The following is a 25977-nucleotide window of genomic DNA, read 5'->3' on the forward strand; positions in this document are numbered from 1 at the left end:
ATAAACAGCCTGATATGTGACTAAATAACGATTCTTTTTTTCCCCCCTTTCTTTTGATTACCTGTATGTTTTAATGCTAATATATTAATATATTTTCTCCCCCCCCCCCCCCCATAAATACACCAAAGAAAAGACCCAAATATAAATTTTAGTTTGCATTCCATAGTTTTGGGACTATTTCCCCCCATTACCATTTTGATTAGCATGCAGGGTAATACTGTAGAATTGTTCTTCATCCTCCTTCTCATTACTCTCTCAAGAATTAAAATATATCCAGTTTAAAAATAAACACATCTTGGGTATTTCAGTTTTGATTTTTTGTTAAATCAAAAACCCCAGAGTATCTTGAAGAAGGAAATAAATCTCAAAGGAACAAAAAAAAAACTTGAAATATAATGAAATTGAGAAATGAAGATCTTTATTTTCAGATGTTAATTTTTTTAATAATTTTTACTGGCTGCAGAAAGGTCACTTGAGAAAGTGCCTCCTGCAGTTATTACCTCCAGTAGCTCCTTCAACCTGTGCTGTGGCACCCTCACAAGCTGCTTGGGCTCCTTCAATTTCTTCCTCCTGAGACTGGCTATTGGCAGCTGCCGCCTGCAGGCTTATTCTTCTTTGCCAGATTTCTTCTGCTTCTTCTTGGTCTTGTAATTCTCCTGCCTCAGCCTCCTGTACTTCCTCCTGAGGTAACTGTACTGCAGGTAGAGAGCCAGAAGTACTTGCAGACTCCTGTGTTTCAGCACCTGGCTCAATTCTAGCTGCACTGGTGGCACAAGCTCCCTCTTCCTCCTCCTGAGAAGAAAAGGCTGGAGTCTCAGGAAACCTGGTACTTTCAAAAGAAGAACACCGCATTTCAACTGAGGAACGTCGCACAGTCGCACTTTCGTTGCAAGAGCTGTCTGCCCCTTCCACGTCACTCTCCCCTTCTGGCCGGGTACTAGCCTCACTGACGCTTTCTGTGCGAGCAGGGTCACTCTGCTCAGTTTCTGATGACATCTGGGAAGGTTCAGACCCTTGATCAATGGATTCTGTTTCACTAACGCCCCTTCTGTTCCCAGCAGGAGCATCGGCAGCTCTTGCATCTGCACTGCTAGGAGGCTGCTCTGCCTCCTGAGCGGCACATGACTCGTTGCCAGCCTGGTCTGCTGGTGCTTCACTTTGAGAACCCTGCAGGCTTTCACCTCCTGCTAACTGTGACGCTGGCAGCTCTGGGAGGGTCTCTTGCTGGTCATCAGTTGATGGCAAAGGAGCTTCAGAGACTGAAACATTTTCATTCTCTGCAGGCCCTTGCATTACCTGATCTGATGAGTAACTTAAACCATTTCTTTCAACATTTCTTGTAGCACCATTAAGCATTACTAAACCACCACCGTCTTCCAGGGAAGATGGAAACCCCAGGTCTTGATGTAGCTCATGCTCCTCTTCATCTGAGTCAATGTGAAGCATAGCATTAAGTCTTGTGTCAGTAGGGAAGCTACTCCTCAGTTTTGGGGAGGCTCCACGTGGACGTTCACCGCAGGCAGACATCCCAGGTCTGGCATGATTATTGTGTTCTATTGCATCCAGATAGTCATTTAGTGAGTCCTGGCGACCTCTGGTAGGTGATGATCTTGAAGCACCGGAGGTCAACTCATCCTGGTCCGTTTCCAGAGTTGTACTAGTCCTTAAAGGGTGTCTCAGGATTACTTCTCCAGAAGATTCCTCGAGGATTGGACCATTGGAACACACTGTGGATGTATCATGATGTCCTGTTGGCATGTCTTCATCATCGGAGGGGCTTCCCAAGTCTCCATTTACAGAGTTCACTCCTAATAAAGTGCCAACTGTTTCTGGTGAAGCATCTGCAGACACACAAAGACTGAATGTGAAACAGAATGCAGCAATAGACAGCTCATTCTACTTTGTCTGCATCACAGAAGTGACATAAAAATACACTACTTTCAAGATGTTTATTTCAATCAGACAACCAAGGGAAGAAAATACACTTAAAACAATAGAGGTATCTACAGCATTATAACAATAAACACAGAATTTTCTCTGTATAAGTCTAAACTATTTTGTAGGATATAAAAAATTTAAGGGATGTGAAGTATGACTTTAAATGACTCCCATTTTGCCTTCAAAAGACAGAGCACTGCCAAGCATCTTGCCAAGCTGTTAGTAAAACCAGCCCCACAACCAAGGAACCAGTTTTCTACAGCGTGCATCTCATATTTAAAAGTGGGATTTACACAAAGCCAGTCACTGACACCAGTTGTCATTACACCCTTAGCAGCATGCAAACCAGCACCTGAGATCACATGAGGAATCACAAATTGTGTACAGATATCAACTTATACACACAACATTTATTTTTAGTTAATTTATATTACTTTTCCACTGTAAAGAATGGCAATCAACCCAAGTAGAGTTCATGAGATATTGGGTATGCTGTGGTAATACATATAAAAAGGAAATGAAAATAAGCCATCTCATTTGAAAGATAAGATGGTAACTCCCCACATGGGAATTAAACAGAGTTGAATAATCCAGATGTAAGTGTCTGTAAACATCTGCAAAAACTTAACAGTGAAGTCTGTGAACTAGAATGCCTGGCAACAAACAGGACTGAAGACAAGCATGTTTTTTTAACGGTGACAGAGCAAAACTAATAGTGAGATACAGGACTACATGACTACAAAAAAGGCAAGAGGGTTGTATCAAGTTAAAAGATAGAACAATATCTAAGTCTAAGAGATTATACCAAGTCTAATGAAGGAGACTCTAAGATCAAAAACATGTAAAAAGACACACATGATGTGATAAACATGTAACTGTACCAGCCATGTTCTGCTAGTTGCCTACAGAACAGGAAAAAAGGGAAACAAAAGTGCCTAATGGAAGCATGTATTTTCATAACTGTAACAGATAGTCTATATTCTTGGTTCTAAGCAGGACAGAGTCCTGTAGAAGGGCAGGACAGAGTGATCTGCACGTACGCTAGCAGAGGAGGAGAGCACAGGTGGAATCTTACTTGCAACTGCTTATCTCAGCCAAAGTTGTTACAGAGTGAAGATGTTAGAGCAAAGCAAAACAATGAATTTGATTATCCAATCTATCCCATAAAATGAGACTCATAAGCAGATTCATTTAAAATCTATCTAACAAAATAGGAAAACAATATGATAAGTGTCGTTGTTTTGGAACTACAGACTCTGAATCCTGACATATCTAAACTTTGAATCCCAATAGAAAAAAAATCTATAATAGAGGCACTGTACACAAATGAGAAAGTATATTATCACAGAAAATCCTAGAAATTAAAGTACAGAGAAACTCTTGCCATATATCTATCTGGAGATCCAGATCATTGAAAAATTCTCACCTTCATGAACAGAAGATGTGATTTCCACTTTGAATTGGAGATATCCACTTACATGATCAGCTGGGAGCCTTCTGCCAAGATTATAACTGAGAACCTGGTCTCTGCAAAAACAAAGATATTGGAGGTTTTTTTAAATTTTAGCTGGTTTTATTTTACCAGTATTCTGTATCAGAGACTCTTGCCAGGTAAGAGTCAGCGTGATAGAAGATAATTTCTATTAGAATCTTAAAATCAGCCACATACTCTATCTTGTATGGAAAAGCACAAATACCAACAATGGTGTGAAATACCTTTAGTTAACAGATAAGACAGCCTAACAAACTACTTTTGATCATTTCCAAATAAAGTCTGTGCCCCAACAATTTTTATACATCCCTAAATCTCTTCAGTCCTAAAGAAATCAAACTGCAAAGAATCACCCTTCCCCTAACCGTCTCCTTCCCCCAACTGAAGATATGTTTTGTAATTAACAAAACCTTTCATTTTTTAAAACCTTCTGCCCCCTTGTGGTTTTTACTATACACAAAATTCCCAGACAGTTTCTTCACATTTTAGTTCTCATTTAATAAAGCACTTCTGCATTCCTATTTAGAAAAGCTATTAATGCTCGGATTTAACTTCAAATACATTCTTAAGGGTTACTGAATTTAGTGGGACTTAGATTTGATTAAGCACTTGTATCAGCTTGAGACTTAGGATCAGATCCTAGGCTATACATTCTTATTAGGCACAGCCAGATTGCACAGCCCCAGCCTCCCCCAGCACAGCTGGGACAGCTGAAGGGAAAGGAGGCGGCTGCTGAAGATCTCCCATAGGAAACTATTGCTATTTATGCAAATAAATTTACACTGGTATAAACACCTCTTCCTTACTGGAAGCACTCCTAGGGCAATATGACAGACTGAAATGAATGCAAGGTCATTACTGAAATAAGCTGCAGCAGTTTGCATCCAACATTAACGTTTAGCAAAAAAAGTCCAGAGAGGACAATGTAAGGTAAAGCAGAGTCCCACGTTGCTCTATTGGCTGCAGTACATCATTGAATTATTATAGTTGTGTCTCCAGGACCTGTAACAGATTAATCACTCTGTACTCCAATTACAATTCTCAGCTAGACTCGGGGTGTCCTCATGCTCATTTATCATATTTTCCATGAAATTTAAAGCCACTTGGCCATTTTGTTACACAAACCTGTAAGCTATGCCAACAGCTAAAAGCCGGGCAGAATTTCAGTGCAGTCTGTCTAAAAATGGCTGGTTCTGGACTTCACCTCTTCATTCATTAATACTGATCATTAATACAGGGAAGGACAAATTAAGCGTACAGTGTACTGTAAGTCCTTGGACTTTGTCATGTAATTTTTTAAGTTTAACATGTTAATCCAGTAGAGGTTTTCAATTATCCTTGACTCCACCAAAACGAAAAAGAAGAAAGTGAAAATGCTTTACTTGCTTGACCAAAAACAAAATAAAAGAGAATTAGCTGTTGATTGTACGATTGGTACATTTCTACTTCATGTCTATATTAACCACTCCTTTCCTTGGCAAATCTTCTGGTGAAAAGTTGTCTGTCTTTACAATGTCTAGGAAAAAGGAACTCTGACAACTGATTGGCACACAAAAGCTGTAAATGGACAAATAAATTACGGATGAAGAGGCAGAAATATCTGTAAGACTGCTTTAATGTCAATTCTAACAGCAATATGGCTGAATGCTTACCTGTATTCTTGCTACATATTTATTATACAGCCCTTCCATTCCTAAAAAGATTTGGTATATCAACTATATATAGAACTGAAGTATGGAGAGGGAAAAAAACCCAAAACCAACAACAGGAAATGTCTTCCAGAATATTAGTTTGAAAAAACATAAACAAGAACTGATGAACACAGCAAATGGGTAATTTACAGACCTCACAGTACTAGCAGAAAAACATTTTGGGGTTTAGTATGGAAATGAACACCCTGACTAGGTTTTGAAACCGGTCTGTATCATGGTGCTATTTTTGAGTGTCTAGCAGTGTGCAAATTTATTAGAAAAAGCTGCTTGCTCAACTTATCACAAATTCATCAATTTGTTGAAACTCAAAGATGAAGCATTTCTTAGAAAAGTTAGATTGTATATACACCTGAACTGCTCTTGGACACCACTTAAAAACAAATGGGCAGGCTTTTTTTCTCTTTTTGTTAAATAAATTCTGTATAAGAAGACATCATCAAAATTTTAAGCTACTCTTACAATTTTATTCTTACTTTACTTACCAGTGTAACCACCACTTTGGAAACTTAAAGCTGAAAACTGTATTCAATTTGAATTTGACTTTCTCCATTTATGGAACTTGTTACTTTGATGGGAATATCTGTGAAAAAGGAGGCCAGTTGTTTATATCCTGCTTTTTGTGCAAAAGCGTGATGATACTACCATGCCCTTTAACTTTCAGGGAAGAATATACGCGTTTATTTTGCCATCATTCCTCATGGGCCTCATCCAGTGGCCTTTTAACCCTAACAGAGACACATTAACTTTAGCAGATTTTGAGTTAGGTCCTATACAAAACACGCTTGAATAATTCAGTTCCTCCTACTGTCTGTCAAGGAATTATTTTTTCTAATTTGCCAAATACAGAATATAAGCTTATAAAGATGTTAACAAAAGAATATACTCTACAATTACTGCTTTGTCTTAAATGTAAAATTGTACTTTGGCACACACTGCTTCATGTCTTGCAGACCTCCAGCCATTGGCTTCACATCTGCAATGCATCACAGAGCCTAATTACCAAGTCTCAGGCTCTTCTCAGCACACATGGCTGTACGAAGGCCTTACTGGATCATCCACTTGACTATACCATAGTCCCCTCCAGCAACCATCATGAAGTCTAAAAGATCTTGAAAGTTTCTAAGAGACTTGCATCTTTATACCGTAGCAGTTAGCTATCAAAAAGTGAACGGATTTTTTTTTAAAATAGCACAACGGGTGAATTTTGAGTCGCATTGGTGCGCTATTCATAGCAAAAGGCAATTTTAACTGCTTAGTATCACCAGCACTCTGAAAAATAAGGAGTCGCAGCCTTGCAGTTCTGGCCAATTAGCTGAACAGATATTAAATTTCGGATTGTTAAACTGATAATTAAAAATACTTGACGTCTAAAAAGAAGTGAGACAAAATCTGCTGCTTCTAAAAAATTTGCACACAGTCATGAGCAGAGGGTAACATTTGTTGCAAGGGTAATATTTTTTGTGTAAAGAAATTACACTGAAAACCATACACACATATACACAAACATGGGCACATGCATTCAGAACAGGGTTAGAAACACTGACATCTTCCAGTCAGACAAAAACACTATTAAAATTCCTACTAAGTTTCTTATTACAGATGCAGTAGAAATTCGCTGGTCTGTGCCAGTAAGCCAGAAAGGCTGCTCTGCACCAGCATTCTAGATGCTGAGTCTCCCTGATCAACAGAAGTCAGCATTAAGAATGTATTAATTTACCCAATTGCATGTCTCTCCAATAGTCGCTGAACTGGTATGGTTAACTTCCCAAGAAAGCGCTTGATGATTGGACGACTCTTGGCAAATTTGTCTTTAACCTCAATTTCCAGGACATCTGTTAGAAGTGCAACAAAAGAATATTTCTGGAAGAAAGAACATATTTGACACCACATCAATACACCTTCATTCAGATAGTATGTACATAATTACTTCTAACATGCAGTGAACTCCAAAAGCAATGACTGAAGACAGCAATTTCCATATTGCAAAATAACGTCAACATCTTTTATTAAGCATGGAATTTTTGCATATGTAACTAGCCTCTCAGGAAACCCATACCCTTTTACTGTTCCTTGAAAATAATTGCTCAGTAAGAAACTGCACTGGATAAAAGCACTTTCATGGTATACATCAGAAAGGAGAAAGCAATGTATCCTAGTGCTTGCTTCAATATGCATAGTAGAAAGCAAAAAGAGAAGGAATCCTTGCTGTACTCTATCAGGTTACCGAGGAGTAGCCAGGTGAATGCAAGAGGAAGGAGGAAAGTGTCTCACTCTAGGCTGTGCTTAGTGAACTCCCCTTCCAACACCACACTCGGCACTAATTTTTTGTGTGCATGACAGGAAGTCGAAAGAGCAACGTATATACAGTATTTTCAGGAGCACTGTAACTAAAGGAGGAGAATTTTCTATAGATTTTTGCCCCAAAGTTCTCAGAAAGCTCCAACAGAACCTTTTTCTGCACTTGGGCCCTTTACACAACATGATGCTCATTTATAAAAGATTTATGTCTAGTAAGATCATTCTTCCACCTTTCCCTACAAGGGAACACTATTGCAGTTAGTCTCTTCAGCCCAGCATCAATTTTCATGCAGCTCATGAACACTTAATCTTTGAGATCTGTGCTGCTCTGTCTGTCAAGTCCACCTGAAGATGGCCAAAAGATTCAGAAGTGGTACAGAGCAAATAACATGGGCAGGCATGTTGGCAGACACACATACACACAGTGCGATAACAAATTCTCTTAGGAACCAAAGATTTTTATTTTTCCTCTAGATTTTAAGAGATTTCAAATAAACAAAAAGTACGACATAACCTACTCAGAAAAGCCGAGGTCATCTGGTTATACTTTTACTATCTGCCACCTTTAGGACCTCTGAGCAAATTGCAACCTGAGTACAATGCCCAATACACATCTGGCTAGAGAACTAAAGATGTATTGAACAAGGAACAAAAAAAGAACAACTCTCCAGTTCAGCTGTAGACATCAGCTAAATATATTCCAAAACAGCACTTAAATTGGGTCAGGAATAAAACCACGCTCTCATGCAGGGCAACTGTCAGAGCTGAGTTCCTGTGATAAATAGAATTTAAAAATTTGTCACTCTCAGTTTGCTATAAAATTGCAAATTATTTCAAAGAAAAGAGTAGATGTAAAACAGGATCAATTCTGCACCACTAGGACAGCATATGTAATGGGATCATAAGCTGCTGTCATCAGAGCATTGCTACAGGGAAGATACAGCAGTTAAAGCAAGCTGATATAATGCGTGCACCAGTGAACATTAGCACTTTTCTAATAAGCTTCAAAACCAAGGAGAACTGGAGGAGAAAAAAGAGGAAAAACAAGAGTAGATTTTCTTTGTATCTACTGGATAGATGGAGGGACAGACAGAAAGATAAATAACCAATTTAGACATTAGAACTCTGATTTTTTTTTTTAAATATTTTAAGACTTCTACACATCTACAGTCTTTCCCACAACCACGCACCCCAGAGCAGTGCTAATGCTGGCCCTGCTCTGTTCTGATTTATTGCTTGTTTGGTTTGATTATGATTTGTGGGAACATTTTCCAAATCCCACTCAACTTTCCAATCTTCCTAAAGAACACATTAACATTCATCAAACATAGTACAGGCATCTGCTCATTAGAAAACAGGCACAGATCAAGAACGTTGCTCACCGATCCTGAAAGGGTTGTGGACTTGTGTCAGTATTCATACCTTGTTCCCCACATAAATATTTATCTTCAAAGGCACACTCTGGCTCTTCTGTGCTCAAAAGACAGCAGTGGGACTGAGTTCCTTCTCTGAGACCTGCACAGCCTACCCAGTATAAACATATCTGGAAAACTGGTGTCTGTCAAACCACTTTTTCCCCTCTGCCCCCCTTGCTGAGTGGTGCTGTAACGTCTCCCTGGGCTTTCCTTCCTACAGCAGTGTGTACAGAGGCTACACCAAGGAGCATCCCCTCTGCCTGACAAAACTGAAAGCTTGCCACCTGCTATGCACAATGAGAATATCACTTCCAAATGAACAGTTGCTGCAATCACTGAGCATAAATGCTCACTTATTGCACCTTTTCTTAAAGAGTCTTCTCACAACATATAATCCATTTTCATTAATTTATTTTTGCAATTTCAAGAAATCTGCAGGGCTGTTGCCTCTCGTTAGCAGAGAAGGGAATGAAAACCTCACAGCAGTGCAGCTTAAATATGCAGATGATAGCTGTTTCTATCCAACAACAGGGTTCCTAAAATTACTACAATTTCTGTGTCAGTTTAAATAACTAGCTACAAAATAAGCTCTCAGCCTTCAGAGACTAAGTACTAAGGCAATAAGAGAAAATACAAGCCTGGTACACTGCATCAGCTGGCAGACAGCTCTCAAAAGGGACACATTACCTCTCTGTGCCAAACAGGATTAGTTGTGTTACTGATGATAGTCGACCTTCTTTCCTGGCCATGATGAGCAAATGTAGGAAATGTACTTTTCTTGCCTGGCTGAATGGACATCTTTAAATAAGGATCAGGGTTGAAGAACATGCCTTTTTTAAGTCCAACTGCTCTAATATCTATATAGCAAAACAAGAAGGAAGGAAAAAGGAATTGAGTAAATTAAAGCTAGTTCACAAAGTAACGCATTCCTAAAATATTACCCAGGAAATCAATTCACCATAAACTACTAAATAAAGCAACTTAAAATTACTCATACGTTAACTGGATCGAGTGTACAGAAGACAGTTAAAGCAGGAAGTCAAGTATTTTCCCAAGAGAATACAGGGAGGAAAGGTAGCAACATCCTCATTTACATTTCAGCCTCCAGTCATTTGTAGAACAAAAAGTATGAACTTGTAACTCACCCACAAATGTTTTTCTCAATATGTAAGGTATTTCCACTTTTAAAAAGAAAAACCAAAAAACCACAAAAAACCATCACACAGTACTTGCTCTGTTTCTGGGGAAGGGGAAGTGGCTAAGATAAAAAAAACTGTACAGAAGGTAATGTAGTAAACTCACACTTTCCCAAAGTTGAGACTTTGATAAACGTAACTTCAAATACTCATTATCAAGGTTGCTCTGGACTATGAGGCACACTTTCCCCCAACTTAGAAGATAACCTATCTCACCTAAAAGGAGGCAAAGTTTTCTGAATAAGCTTCCTTCTTCCTAGGGAAACCTCAGTACTGCAGCCCTTGCGACTTGCAACAATAAATAATAATTTCCTCAGGTGCATATTCTCATGCCTAGAGACTTTAACAATAGTGCAAGCTTCAACAAGAACAAAAAAAAAAGAGGTATTTTTTTATAAAGCAACAACTTTGCATGTGCAAATGAGCAACCAAAAAACATTATGGGAAATACCTTACAGACCTGTCAGTCAATACACCTTTCAAAATTAATTCAGAGTCACAACCTTCCATTAAACACAATAGGTTTTTCAGAATTCACAAAACAATTATTTTTATAGTACTCCATGTGCTCGCTTCGGCAGTACGTATACTCCAGAGAAGGGCAATGAAGCTGGTAAAGGGACTGGAGCACAAGTCTTATGAGGAGCGGCTGAGGGAACTGGGGTTGTTTAGCCTGGAGAAGAGGTGGCTAAGGGGACACCTTACTGCTCTCAACGACTACCTCAAAGGAGGTTGTAGTGAGGTGGGTGTTGGTCTTGTCCCAGGTAACTAGCGAAAGGACAAGAGGAAATGGTCTAAAGTTGCGTCAGGGGATGTTTAGATTTGATATTAGGAAAAATTTCTTCACTGAAAGAGTGGTCAGGCATTGGAACAGGCGGCCCAGAGAGGTAATGGAGTCACCATCCCTGGAGGTGTTCAAAAAACATGTAGATGTGGCACTTCGGGACATGGTTTAGTAGACATGGTGGTGCTGGGTTGACGGTTGGACTTGATGATCTTGGAGGTCTTTTCCAACCTTACAGATTCTGTGATTCTATACAACCTATCAGCTCTATCCCAGATAACTGCTGCAAGGCAATTTCAAAAAGCAGGGTTTTTCCCTGCTCTACCCCTACAATCTCGAAATGTTTTTCATTGTCAGCTCAGAAGGTTCAGAAGCAAATTGTTTCTGTCTTTGCTCAAGCTTAATATGCTTTAGTCTCACACAAGAGTTCCTATGGAATAAAGTGCTAATCAAAACAAGTGAAGCTGGTAGACTGTACCCCTACAGCTATTTTGCTGTAGTGACAGCTTAGCTCTGTTACAAGTAAATATTTTTTCCTTTCTAAACCACCATTTGCAACCATTGCTTTTTTACTAATTCAAAGTGATGGAATGAGTTTGCATTTTATTTAGAGGCTATGTTTTCCACTCTTCAATCTGAGGAAATGTCCCTTGTGCAAAGTGGAAATTTTTCCAAATTTTTCATGCTGGGATCCATCAAATCCACTTCTTTCACTCCTGGAGATTCATGATTCTGGCTTGTTTTCAACAAACAGAAGTTCTAAAGAAATGACATCTTTCAAGCCACTAGAGTGTGCTCCTACAGAGGCTAAATGAAGAAAAGTGTTCTATCTTTGAAGTTATTTAAAATAGCAAATTTTTTTTGGTAACAATAATTTGTAAAATACAGAGTAGTGTTGGTTTTTACCTGATAGGGTAAAGCTGACTAACTTCCTAGAGTGCTGGGCTCCAGAAGCACCTTCATCCGTGCCTTCTACTCCCATCTGAAGAGGAGGGAAAAAAAATGAAATATACCACAGAAGTTTTCATCTGCTTTGTACATTCTTGAGGATGATAATGCAATTGTAAGGTGGCATGCAGGGGAAGAATCTGACCAACTACTGCCTATTACCATGGACAAGCAAAGCTACAGCATTTGTTTCTATGAAAATATCTATTATTTATGCCACGCAGTGCTAATTCAGAAGTCCTTGGAATCTTCCGAACAGAATGTGTATAGGCTAGTACAGGTGCAGACACTATTAACGGGAGAAAAGGAGACTGTATTTTCTTATGTGCTTCCCTTTTGTAAAATAAAATCAACAGTATGGACTGGTAATACATACCAAAGCACCCATGTGGCCAGTGACAGCATGTGTAACTTTTGTCACTTTCCACAAATAGATAATTTACTGTGCAACAAAAAAAGCAAAGAGATCAAAGAGAGACTAACAAAAGCCTTCAGATCTATGAACAAAAGCTCGTTTTAAACAGAAAAGTGCATCAGATATCTAAATATCAACGTGGTCTAAAAGCTTATGCTTCGCAGATTTTCAGGTTTGGTTTCTACTGAAACCCCTCATTAAGTAAAGCACTACTACAAAATAAAAAGTTTCTCATGTATTAATGTCTTATTAATGTCTAGCTCTTTCCGCTAGCAGAAGAATTTGTCTTTCAAGACAGAGATGTGCATCCAGCTGAATAATCTATCATGAAGACATCAATGGAGCTATCTTTCAAGTCAAATGTTTCTCCAGGTAGGCACTGCACGCACTCCCAGGCAAAAGAGGTGACATAGCCTGATGAAAAAGCTTCAGCCAAACACGGCACTGGGGATTAAGACTAGTGATAGAACAGAAAGTCATCTGATGTATTGAACAATTAAAAAAAATAAGCTGAATAAAAACACACACCTATGTGTGAAGTATGTAATCATTCCTTTTTATGTTGCTATAAGCTATTTAATATCATTAGCTTTCAAATACTTCCCACAACAATCAGTAAGCACACTGGAATTTCACAGGAACTAGCAAACACACAGAATTTATCCCATTACAAAACTCTAATACTTTATACATAACAAGCACTCAAAGTGATAAACAGCAATGATGCTGCTGCCTGACATGGGCCTCAGCGATCTGGTGAGGGAACACACCATTCCAGCCAGTGCCACCATTCACCAACAAGCCCATTCCCTTCCCTCAGTGCTGGCTTCACGATGCACCTCTGTTCCCAGGGCAAGACATTTCTCACCAGAGTGCTCAAAACTCTATCACTTTCCCACCAGGCATGACATCATTATGCCAGTGACTTTATATAGATGGATAAGCGGTGACAGCTGGTAGTAAAATTACGAGGGCATTAAAAGCATTGGAATAATTCCAGCCAGATCAGAGTTCCCTCATCTACAGACACATTCCCTGGAAGCAGCAAGAGGTGCATCTCCATGGGATGGTGACGCTGCCCAGGCGGGGCCAGAGGAACGCTATGTGTTTCAGTGCACTCTTTGGGGCTTATTTTAACATACGTTGTTTTCTTGTTAAAAAAATTATTCATCAACAAAAAGCCCTTCCTCATTCTATACCTATTTTTCTGCTACATCACTGACTCTGAATATTGTTTACATTGCTAATCATTACTTCATTTTATAGAAAAAGGGATTTGCCCGCAATTCAGCTATAATAAAGTGAATTGTAACAGTGTTCCCTAGCACCTCCATGGTTTATATATACACCCTTTCCCTGTTCCTTTATGACCTGAACGGCAATTTCAACTTTGTTGTGCCAAGTACAAAATTTCATCCTAGCATCCGTGCTTAGATTTTTGTACTACGAAGGTGCTCTTATCTGGTGTACTGCAATATTTCTCGATGCTAGATCAGCCCTTGCATTTCCACTGGTTCAAATGAACACAACAGAACGTTAGTTGCTTATCCAAAAATAAGATGGACTGAAATGCCTGGTGTGATCTGCCATCAATATGAGGAAAACCAGAAACACATCTCCCATCAAACCATGTAATGCAAAAACTGTCAGTAAGCAGGTAACTTATTGCAGCTTAAAAAAAAGAGTGCGCATGTCATGACTCTCTTACCCCTTCCATGAACAGCATTTCTGTAGCAACAGACACAACCAGTGCCAAGTGAACAAAGTATTCTCTACTACACAGTGCTTCACCTCAACACCGAAACCATGAAAACAGTGTGAGGTATTAACAACATATAACAATAGATACACTTACATATAACTAACCCAATATGATATTTTTAGGAAGTCTCATCTGAGCTGTCATATGACATTCTCATCAGAGAAACTAACAGCTCACTATTACTGGAAGTCTGTACTGCTAGCACAAACAAAAATGTTTATATACAATTACACCTTCTAGTAGGAATGTAAATTCTGTAGAATACCCAGGACCCTGCGCTGCCTTTCAAAGCAAAAAATTTAAATAGCAACAACTGGTTAACCCCTCAAGATTGACCAATGACTCTGAAAAGACAGGTCTTCAGATAGCTCCCAAGTAAATAAATGCATACTCAAAGACAGAAGTTCAGATGTCCTTTTGCGCAATGAATCTCAAAAATATTGGTGGCTAGTATGACAAGGTCAAGAAAACACACAAGTTCAAATGGTTTCTCCATCCAATATAACCAGCCTGCTTCTCAGTAACAATACACTACAGCACACAGCCCATTTTAAGGGTTACTTTGAGATGCATTTTTTTTTTCTTTGTTCAAAGTCAGGCTATCTTACAGTCTGTAGTTTATAAATTGATATGAAAGACAGAGGCTGTCAAGCTCATTAACTGTGATACATTTTCTTCTGTAAAACATCAAGAGTTCATATGCCTGCTGCGAAACGATATTATTCATAGTCAGATCTGACAAAGATCTGACAATTAAATGATGCTATCACCTAGGTCTGTAATTCTAAGAAAAAAACATTTGGTATAATGAGATATGAAGTCTAATATAGCACATACAATATCATATACCCATAACATGCACTTGTATATAACATACAACGCTGAAAAAGGGCAGGATCAGAATAAAAGCCATTCAGTCTGAATAACTTGTGCTCTACAGTATCTTCAACATTGCAGTTGTCAAGACAACATCCTGACAGATGTGATCTTAAATATTTGTCAGCTAATATCAATGAATGAAGTGCACTGTGAAACTTCATGTCAACTGAATAGCTACTAGCCTATTAGATAAATTACTTCCATCAAAAGCACCTGGATACAAATTTGGAAGGCTCTTCTTCCAATATGTATTTAAACAACCAAAAAAACTCCTCTAAAACTTTAAGAACAAGTCTCATAATGAAAGCATAGTATGGCAGCAATAATTCTCAATAGTCAGAGAATTATCTAAATTTCAATGGTATACAAACACTTGAAAAAAATAGGTAATTTTTGCAAGAGCAGAGTTTTATCCAGTCTCATTTTTATACTAATAATTTCTACCTAAGCAATAATTTCATTTTTAATACTAACAAATAATAAAAGAAATTGAGACTTTTAATAAGGATTCAGTTTGAGTTAGATAACCAGTGTGAAAAATTTCTTCTGTGGTGTTAAATTACAGCAAACTGTAAGCCGCAAAATTGAAAGCAAGCAAAATCAAGTTCTTAGTGTAAAAGATTTCAGCTAAGCTCAGTGATTTTAATGTCATTTTACCATGAAAAATACAAAACCAAGACAAGCATTTCCGGATTTTAATAGTTTTTGGCAGGCAATATAGTTTTTTTGCAAAAGTTGAAGTTAATGGTAAAAATAGAAGACTTCTATCAATAGGTTTGTCTGACAGTTAATACTATCCTCTCATAAAAATACAATGATCAAATAGGCTAAACTTACCATCACAGCAGGGTTTTTCACAGTGATACATGGAGTAGTAGCTCGGAGGGCTCCACTAACACCATGGTAGTATTTAAAGCAGATCTTTATTTCAGCTAGAAAACAAAACAAAAATAAAATTGCATTAAACCCGTCATGACTGACCCTCGGCAAAAGAGAGACAAGAAGAGAACATGTGCATACAGGGAGTCATAGTTCACTTCTGTTCACAGACTCTGAGTTTGGGCAGTTCCCAGATATATCTTCATTGTAAAAATACACAATAACTTTAACTGAAATACATTTTCTCTCAACCTGTAGAAAATTGGAAACCTGTCTCAAAGACTGAATAGAGTTTTTAGCTAAAAAGCTGGTAAATGCTGCCTATTATTACTATTATTATTATTATTGTTAATTTTAACTGTATTTCTACTCAGTCAGTAGAAACCCAACAGCTCATTTTTTCCAGCTCTTACAGCAAGATGTCCATGGTCACTATTGGGTAAGAAATGTCTAAGTATTTACAAGCCACAATTCACACGAAGCCATTTCTGTATGTTTTGTATGGGTAGGAAGGAAATGAGATCAGTATTGATCTCTGAAGACAAGTTCATTTTAATATAATAGGTTTACTGTGAATTATTTATTTTTCAGCAGATTTCTAAGTTGCAAATCAAAAAGTAATTACACATATGTTTTATATTTAAATTATCATAAGAAAATGGGACCTCTCTCTACAGCTTTACACACAGAGGTGGTACCAAAGGTATTATATTGTGTTAATCTATGAAATAGTTAAAGCTACTGCTTTTTTTGCTTCTCAAATGGAAAGTAACATATTTTGACAAATACATTAACAGGTATTATGCTGACATGATGATTTAAACAGTGGCATCCTTTTTAGGCAGTTTGAACAGTTTGGGTTTTTTTCATATGGAAGCAATAATTCTCAAATGAACTACTTATCCCTATAGGAATTGTGAGCGAAGAGAGAACAGCACAGGTGAACATGTGCAAAGCGCCCCAAGCCCTTGAGTAGCAGCGGGGCTAGGTGACACACCTTGCACTCCTTGCATTCCACTTATATATCCAAGAAATGCATTACAGCGCCTCGTCACAGGTTACAGAGCAAGCTGATGTTGAGGTGCAGGACACATGGCCTACATGCCTTTCATTCTGAAGTCAGCAATATCAAAATTAATTTTATTTGGCTGTGCCTAGCTCGTTAAATCATCCTATATGGATCTTCAACTGCATTTATCCATTCCACTAATGCTCATATCATCCACAGATGAAATCAGCAGGGACCCTGAATTTCAAACCACTGAAGAAAATGTTTAAAAGCACTGCATCTTTTATCTCCTGCAAAGCCTCACTAATAACATATCACTTCTTGCACTAAGAAGATATCACTTTTTGTGTAACCTGTCAAACCTTTTACTATTGTTTAGTATGCCAATCCAAAAATACCCTTGATCCTGGTAAAATAAGAGAATAAATAGCCACAACTTGAGGATGAGACAAAATACTGTAAAATGCAAGCTCTTAAAGCTGGGATTCTGCATTAGCCCTACAGGTGTTCTGGCATTCTGGTAGGAGTGGAGATGCAAGTATGGCTCACCATGGTGGAAAGCTATTAATACGCTGTTCAGTGTACTCTTGAAACCTCATTCTATATAAGCAGGATTCATCATTCAATGATCTGTCTTCAGAAGTACTTCAACAGAAAATTAAGAATAGAGCACCTGGTTATCTCCCCTTTGTGTGTTGGGATCTTCTGTTACTTAACGGGGTGGGGGGGTGGGGTGGGGGGAGTAGTTTACCCAATTCTGCAGCTTATATTTCTGCTACTATTTCAATATAATCAGCTATGAAAAAGGGTTACCGAGGCATTTACTACTAAGATGATTCTTGTCAGACTCTGGAAGAAGTTGCATGACACGTACCTGAAGGAAGCTTGAAGCACTTTATACACAGGAAAGGTGAATGTTGGACCATGTTTCTAGTCCCACTGAATAAAGTTTTGTTTGCTAAACTGCATTTACTGCAAACAAAAAGAGTATTAAGTTTAACCAAAGCCTGACCTCCGCTGTTGTTCCCCCACATTCTTCCAGCCCAGCAGAACAGCTATAATTATGGCTGCCCTTGATCCTGTGGGATTTTTCCTATCTGGAACAGCCTCTCTGTTTTCCTTCTCCACTGGGATAACTCTTCTGTGTGAGGTTGATGAGGGTTTACTTCTGGGTACAGAAATGGCCACAGGCAGGCTGAAATTATAGCAGCCAGTTCAGACAGACCAGAGGATGTGCATGAAAGTCTTGGCAGTTCAATTCCTCTAACTTGGTTTAACAATATGTCAGTAGTTCTAAAACACAAAACTGCAATGTTTTATATAAGGTTTTGAGACATACAGCATGGTTCCTTGAGGGCTGAGGTATTTCATTACTGTGAGATAAAATACCCACTTATCCCTGCTCAGAAGGATCAGAAATCCATCCTGCAAGCCTGCTCGGCCAAAAAGGATTATTAATTTATTTTTAAGTTTGCTGCAGCTACAGGTCAACATTTATTTACTATCTTCCTCCCAGAACAAAGAGGAGGCACCTCAGAACTACCCTTCAAAGGAAAAGTGTCTGGCTGACAGTGCCTCCAGGGACTTAAGAGGTAGAGAAGCTGCTGGTCCCACTTCCTCCTCCTTACAGCTGAGTTCACACACACAGTCAAAACATGCTCTATTTACCACAAAGTTTACAGCAAAACTCAAAATACAAAAAGGATTTCTAATCACCTACAAAGGTTTATCAGTCTTAAGAATTGTGGGGCAGGACATGCAGTTCTTCCTAAACTGAGAAATTCTGTTGACCTACCAACAATGCTCATATCCAAATGGACATACAAGAATTTCTAGCTCACATAAAATTGGACTTTCAGTACGTGCAAAAGTTGGCAGGATTTATACCAAGTGCTGCATTCTCCACATTGTAAAATGCACATAAGGAACCAGGACTCAAGTCTTGAGTATCTCTTAATCACATTGTGAACATATTATGACTACATGAGGGCATGGCAAGACAACGAGCTATTTCACCACGACTTCTACTTTCCAGCTACATTGCTCAGCTTTATTGCAACCCAAACTTTATTTTTCAGAGAGTTTCTGGAGCTGCTGTTTATTCAGTCTGTTGTCACTGACTACCTTGTCTCAATGCATCACTTCTGAAAAGAACCTAGAAATGGAAAGGCTATCAGCTGTTGCTTCTATCCACAGACAGTTCAGAACGTGACAGTAGACAGAAGTTTGTTATGTATTCTCACTACACTGACATGTACATTCCTCTAAAGGCTGAAATGCAATGTTACGACCTGTGGATCCTCAGAATTCTTTCTCTCAATGACTCCTGCTAGCATACAGTACTTTTCAATACCTGTATGTGGCTGGTAATAGAAGAAAACAATGTTTGATTCAAGAAATAGATATGACGATCACATAAACTAAATAAAAATCTTCAGGACTAATTCTAGAAAGAATTAGAAAAAGCAGAGCACTTAAAAACAGAACATGGAGACTTTTCCTCCCACTTCCCAACAGAAGCAGCATTGATTTTGTTTGGGCTGTATACAGCACTACACACAGGAACGGCAGATCTGCTGTTAGCATGCGTCAATGGGATTAACACAAGAGAAGCTGTGCTTGAAATTCCGCACAAAATTGTAAAATGGGCTCATCACATCCATGTAGACGTTGCCAAAGTGAATACAGGTTTGCAAGACTGGATCTTGTATATAGCAAGAACACAATCCCTTCATAGGGCCAGAGACAGCTAAGTAAAAAAAATTATTTTTTTTTTTTTGGTGTGGCTAATAATGCTAGAAACTACAGTTAATACTTAACAGTAAAAGAAATCTCAAGAGGAACCCTGTCAGTTGCAAACAGTGGAGGATCCAGCTTTTTGACATTTCTTGTACTGTGTTATCAGCAAAAGTGTTGATTAGAATGTATTTTTCTTGATGACTGATAGATTGCTGAGCTCCAGATATACTCAAAATAGGTATCGGTGGCTGTTCATGATAGAACACGTCTCAGCCTACTACCTATAAAGAAGACTCCATAGATACACAGACCTCTTCAGAAACAGTAAGTTCAATTATCTGCAAACAGGACTTTAGCGAGTTGAGTTCTATACCATATTAATACTCAGGCTTCCTCTGAGCTGTTCCATACTACAAACTGCACAACAGCATGTGTCACCGACAGAGTTTTCCCAGTTTCTTTCATTCCTCCTGCCACCTTGCTTTCATGTGTTTCCTTTAGGGGAAACTTGCACTTCTCTTTTTTTTCTTGCCTACTACTTCTTCCCTCAACAAGCTTGCTTCCCTCAGTTAGCTTGCTTTGTATGCTATCTGTAATGAAAAAGTTAATAGCAGTTAATCCAGCAAGGGAAAGACACCTGTACCCGACCACAGGACTATTTGCTGTCTCATTAGAGAAAAATATGACATTTCAGAACAAAAAGTATTTTCATTCATGGAGGAAAAAATTATTGTACCTAGCTCTTGATAGCATGTTCTTGACACCACACACACCCCATTATCACTGACATTCCTCCAGACATCATACAGATCGCAATAAATTCCTTCTTCATTTAAAAATAAGACAAAAATGAAATTGGAGTATCTGTGATTCTTTAAAAGTTATCACACAGCCATATAAAAAGTGATATATATGTTAATTAATCTGAACACTCTGTAAAACCATAATCCCCTTCTTTAAATGACAATAGCTGTTATTTTATAACCATAGTTTTATAGCTCAGGTCCATTACATAAAAATGTCGGAATTAACAAAGGCTTCTGAGACTCAAACATTGACATTTGAATTTCAAAAGAACTCCTGCATGAAATTATAGAGTTGTACTTCCCTCTATGGACCATACACTCTTGCCTGTTCAATAATAAAGAGATCAGCTTACAGCAAATAATAGCTTGCTTTTAAAACAACACTAATTCCCTGAAGTTCCCCACTTTATCTAGCTTTTTACTGCCTTTAATACTTTAACTTTGCCCATCAAAAAATTGCTATAGGCTAGAAAGATACTTGTAGTTCATAAACTTGGAATACATAAACACATGAACATAATTCTAGAAGAATGCATTCTTTCCAGGAGACTGATAATTCAGGAAAACAAGTGTGTTCACTGGAAGAAGAATTTGCTCCAGATATACTCCCGTCAAATGAAATGCCTGTATTAGAGGTGGAATCACCCCACACTCCATTGAGAAGGGATGTGCAGGGACACCTCCGAAGGACAAGTCAAATCCTAGCTGGGTTGTAAGAGTCTGTGGAGGTAGACAATGGTCCCGGTTAACTGTATGGAAACTGCACAGCAGCCAATACTTCCTGGACACCACAGCTAGGTGCCAGAAGTTACCTGGGCTGAATCCACGGCTTTCTGCAGATATAAACATATGGCTTCCTGCATTTAATGAGGAAAAAGCTGACATCACAAACTCATCTGAAAAAGATGAGAGCATGTTCCACAAAATTTATTTAGGATTTGTCACTGGAACAAATTAAGTCATGAACATTCAGGCTTTACAAAGCTATGAAGGGAGATGCAATCCAGTGAAAAGGCACTGGGTTAAGCCCTAATTTTTCCCAGCTGAACCCAAACACCTCCTAGACAACTGCAGGAATTTAGAAGTGTTCTGCATGCCCTGCCAGTTGAATTTCTTTTCCTCAGCATGACAGTTCAGTAAACACAACATTTTTGCTTGGACATGTAGCATTCTATTCTCTGCATCACTTTAAGCATGTACCTTTTCCATTACTTCCTACTGGGAACAGTACAGCGTAGCAAACAGCAGCAGAACAAGAGTGCCAAAGCTGGCTGCTTCTGGGTACTTGCTGTCTCTCTCAGCAGCTATATCACAGAATTTATTTTACAGAAGGAATGATTAAAAAAAAAAACCTAGCAAGTGACTTAAGCAGACTTACAGAAAGCTTTTTAGATAAACTAGGATCAATAACAGAAAACGTTTATGTCCCAGTGGTCTCTCTTCATCTAACCTCCTTCAAAGGAAACTACTTGGACAAACAGTTGTTTAGGTAAGAGAGCCTACCCATCCCTGCCAGCCCTGCTCACTTTGCTGTCACTCCGAGACGTGCTTATTTACAGTCACGAGAATTGCCTATTATATTCCAGTTTGGTAAAGCCTTTAATTATAATCTAACCTTTAAAACAAAACACTGGGGGTATTATGTGCTTACGGAAGCCAACAAGGCTTGCCACAAATGTAAAAAATACAAGACCTGATCCTGTTTCAGTTGTTTGTGATACTCAAAAATAGCTGTTAAGAGACAACAGATATAAATAGCAGAAGAATAATAGAAGTATTTCTAACTCAGTGAATGTGTTTATAAATAGGGTAGGGACAATATCCATGAGTTCCCAGGCAGACCTCTGAAAGGGTGCTGGTTACAGGGTGCTACAAAGACGAGTGTTCCAGACACAGAACAATTCCATGTGAGTAAACCATGACCTTTGTAGAATTTAATTTAAATGGTCAAAAAATATAAAGACTGGGTACAAGCAATGAATTATGTTGCTAGAACATTCATTAAGATTGACCATTTTGGTCAAAACCACTAAAAGTACTAAACTGAGTTCATATTTCCAGTAATAACTCTTTGCTAGAGCAACCCTTAAAAGCTAAAAGCACATCAAGTTAATTCTTAAACTGATTTTTTTTTTCCTTCAATATATATTAGCATTTTTAACAAAAAAGGGAGCTGGGAGTCTGCTCTGCTAGCTACAAAGTATGGCAGTTTCAGTCCCAATACACTATTTTTTGCAAAAGTTATAATTTCATGGAAATAGGGACTGAACAGAGACAACTCCACACAAAACCTCATTTGTAACATGATACTAGTGTAATGCAAACACATATATTACCACGTTTTCTGAATATATCTCATAGTCTACTCATGCCACAAACCTGCGATTTTAAGTACAAAACAGACAGCATCTGTGCAGTCACTGCATCCGAGTATCGCAGTGTGGCACCAGAAGTAATTTAACCACAAACATCCCAAGGGTGATTTGGAAATGATTGATGTGACAAGACTGGCAGTCTCTGGATGAATCCCAACAGCTGCCACTATGGATTATGGTTCAAGACATAAACTCACAGCATCACTAAAGAAAATATATGCAAATCAATGTATTTCTATTCTATTCACAATAATGACTATGACATCGAATGTTATAAATAACAACAAAGACATTACACTACAGGTAAAGTAGGCGATGGTGTTTCTTGTGGATACTGTAATTAATGCTCATGGGACCAAGGCTATAACTTATAAATACAAGTCCAATCCACTCTCAAAGGAGGCTCTTGGTCTATGCCCGTACTAATAAACCAGGCAAGACCACGGCAGGGACTCACGTATGAGCACACACCCACCCATACTGCTGAACGGTGACTGTGCATCCCTGACATGGGGGGGACGGTTAGCTGCAAATAGCCCCTGGCCTGTTTTACCTACTAGAACATATATAGCTTTTAAGTTCTGGGGACTTTGCATAAGGAAGTGCATAAGCACCAGTTACCTGTTGCACAACAGTGACCATACTATACTGAATCTCCCTCCTGTGGCACCTCAGATATGACCTGTCCTTTCCCATATTGCAAAAAACTGACTTAGAAGCCACACTTTATAAATAAGCAGCAGCTTTTATCAACTAGTCTTCATAAAACTCAGGTTTCCTTTCACATGCTTTTTTTATCACCAGCCTTTCCATGGATCACTTCACTCCATCTTTCTGCTAGCTCTGTTCTCTATAAGGAATGCCACCATCTCTGTTCCACCACGATGCCCCAGAGGGAGGCCCTGCCATCCCAAGCTCACAGACTGCTACAAACCAGAGAAACACTCCACCAGCTAAAAGTCACTCCTGGGGCAACTGCACCAGAGAGTAAAGATCCTGATGTACTTAAGGACCTGAACAGTCTGATGTCATGCTAAATACCAGATGACCATAACAAACATGAAAGCATTAAGCTGTGTTGCACCTTCACACTATTGCCACCTGTTCAAAATAATAGCCCTTGAACTTGTTCTTTACTTTTACAGGAGAAGGATGAAAACCGTTTGTAGCGCTGTGGCCATGTTTAGCAATGCTTCTGCAGTTTACACAGCAAACAAGTTGATGGAGCCGTCTAGTGAGTCACTGTTTTCCTTCCCCCACATTTTAGCAAGCCTCAGAGCAGGATGTTTTAAAGCCACTTCTACTACGTGAGTAAGGAAACACCATCTCAGGCTGATGCTCAAATTCACCTTATGGACTCTCTAAAATGACAGAGTTGCTTTCATGCTTATATGGCACTTTTGCTCTTTCCCCTGGGAAAAGAAAGAGGAGCATCTGTCTCTGTACTGGTTGGCTCTGCAGTTCAGAGCCACTTACTTTGTCTCGAGGTGACAGCTTAAGGACAGCAGCTGTTTGTGATGGTGAGCTGGACTTTGTAATTTGCAAGTATTTTCTTTCTGCTTTGCATACTCTTCCCCCCCCTCCCCTTCCTCAGCATTCCCCTCAGAGGCTGCTTGTATTTCTGGAATACATTAACTTAAATTTCTCATTATTTCACTGTTGAGTCCTTTGATTCTCCCTTCTCAGGGTAAAGTCTACAGAATTTTTTGTGTTGGTTTTTGTCTAGAGCAAGGGAGAGTTTTACTTTGATCATCCTTGTTTTGCTAATTTTGGATGCTTTGGGGGGAATTAATGTCTGTTTTTAGTATGAAGATGATGAGACTCTCCCTGCCCTTCATTCTACAGGTCTCTTGATCTGAATAGAGCAAATGGCAAACTATGGCTTTACATGTTACTTGCTTGGGAAATAGGAGATGCTGAATCCATAGGGAGGGATTTTAAGAGGAATAAACAGAATGACTGGAAAAATGAGTTACAGGACTGTGGATATACAGTAATGTGAAATTCAGAAATATGCTTATCCAAGGCCTACCTTTAAATATAAGCATAAATTCCACAGACCTCAGTGAAACTATTAATAAGTTTACAAGTATGCTCATGGAAAAACAGCTTCCCAAATGAAGGTATAAGATGCTTTTTTTAAAAGATACAAATCTGAGGATCGCAGAAGGAATCTGAGGCTCAGTCCAGCTGACTCCCACTGATTAACATTAATGCAACTAAAATGGAAATACTCCTTCTGCATGAGATTCATTTGCATATAGCTTGTTGGTGATGCTATCATCCTCTGCACTTCACCCTACAGAGATGTTACATTACTGGTGAAAAGATATGTAACGTCCCTAAGCTCTGACACTGCTAGGGAAAAAACACAACCAAAATCTTTGGGATAATGTGCATGCTGACTGATCTCATCGTTCAACATTAGTAACTTCTGTTCCTTTTCTTGCCAAAAAGACAGACAGCTTCAGGCCAGTTTTGACCGTAAATCCTAAAAGATTGTTCTTGTTATTTAGCGTTAACTCTGCTAACAAGCATCATCAGTCCTCATTGCCAGAGCTGGTTCAAGGCTTCTCAGGCTTGCAGCAAACATGGCCCTCCTTTCGTTGTGTATAGGTAGCCTGCAGGGAGCCTGCCAATCACATAGGTATAGCAGGACATAGGTGGTGGCAATCAAGCACTGCCTGTGCTCCAAAGGTGAAACAGCTCTGTGCCAGAAAACCCTGCAGTGACGTAAGCCCAGCTATAACTCAGTTACATACCTAGCTTACCGTCAGCCTGCTGGAGCTTCTACATGTCAGAGCATGAGCAATAGCTGGAGCACTCGGTCAACAGCAATGTCATGAAGTTCAAGAGACTTGCAAGTGTCTGCACCAGGGGTGGAACAACCCCGTGCATCACTACAGCCTCTGAACAGACTGGCAAAGCTGCAGCCCTGCTGAAAAGGATCTGGGCTCAGGATGGACAACAGGTTGAATACGAGCCAGCACATGCTCTCATTGCAAATACAACCACCTCACAGGCTACATTAGAAGGTGTGTGGCCAGTAAATAGACGGAAGTTACTGTCTCCCTCTACTTGGTACTGGTGGGGACACACCTGGAATACTGTGCCTAGTTTTGGGTCCCTAGGTTAAAGAGCATGGAGAAAATGGAGAGGGGACAGCAGAAGGCTACAAAGATTGTTAGGATGGAGAAAATGTGACCTGTGAGAAGAGGCTGAAGGAGCTGGCCTTGTTTAGTCTGGCAAAGAGGAGGTTAAGGCAAGACAAATATTATAAACACAACTCTTTCCAGTTCTATCAGAAGATTTTAAAAGGGGCAGTGGCCC

At 39.0% G+C, this 25977-nt stretch overlaps 1 protein-coding gene across 3 annotated transcripts in view; it reads right to left on the reverse strand.

Annotated features, from left to right (window-relative positions):
* The window catches only part of HECW2 (HECT, C2 and WW domain containing E3 ubiquitin protein ligase 2), a 176785-nt gene that overhangs the window by 52980 nt on the left and 97828 nt on the right, over positions 1-25977 (reverse strand). For all 3 annotated transcript variants that reach the window (XM_075756220.1, XM_075756219.1, XM_075756221.1), the window contains 6 exons: positions 15677-15771; positions 11742-11817; positions 9543-9712; positions 6860-7002; positions 3365-3465; positions 501-1841 (listed from right to left, as the gene is read on the reverse strand). In XM_075756220.1, coding sequence (XP_075612335.1) covers positions 501-1841; positions 3365-3465; positions 6860-7002; positions 9543-9712; positions 11742-11817; positions 15677-15771 — 1926 coding nt within the window. The remainder of the gene's footprint in view (positions 1-500; positions 1842-3364; positions 3466-6859; positions 7003-9542; positions 9713-11741; positions 11818-15676; positions 15772-25977) is intronic.

Source organism: Balearica regulorum, chromosome 6, assembly GCF_011004875.1.
Source record: "Balearica regulorum gibbericeps isolate bBalReg1 chromosome 6, bBalReg1.pri, whole genome shotgun sequence".
Classification (NCBI taxonomy): domain Eukaryota; kingdom Metazoa; phylum Chordata; class Aves; order Gruiformes; family Gruidae; genus Balearica; species Balearica regulorum.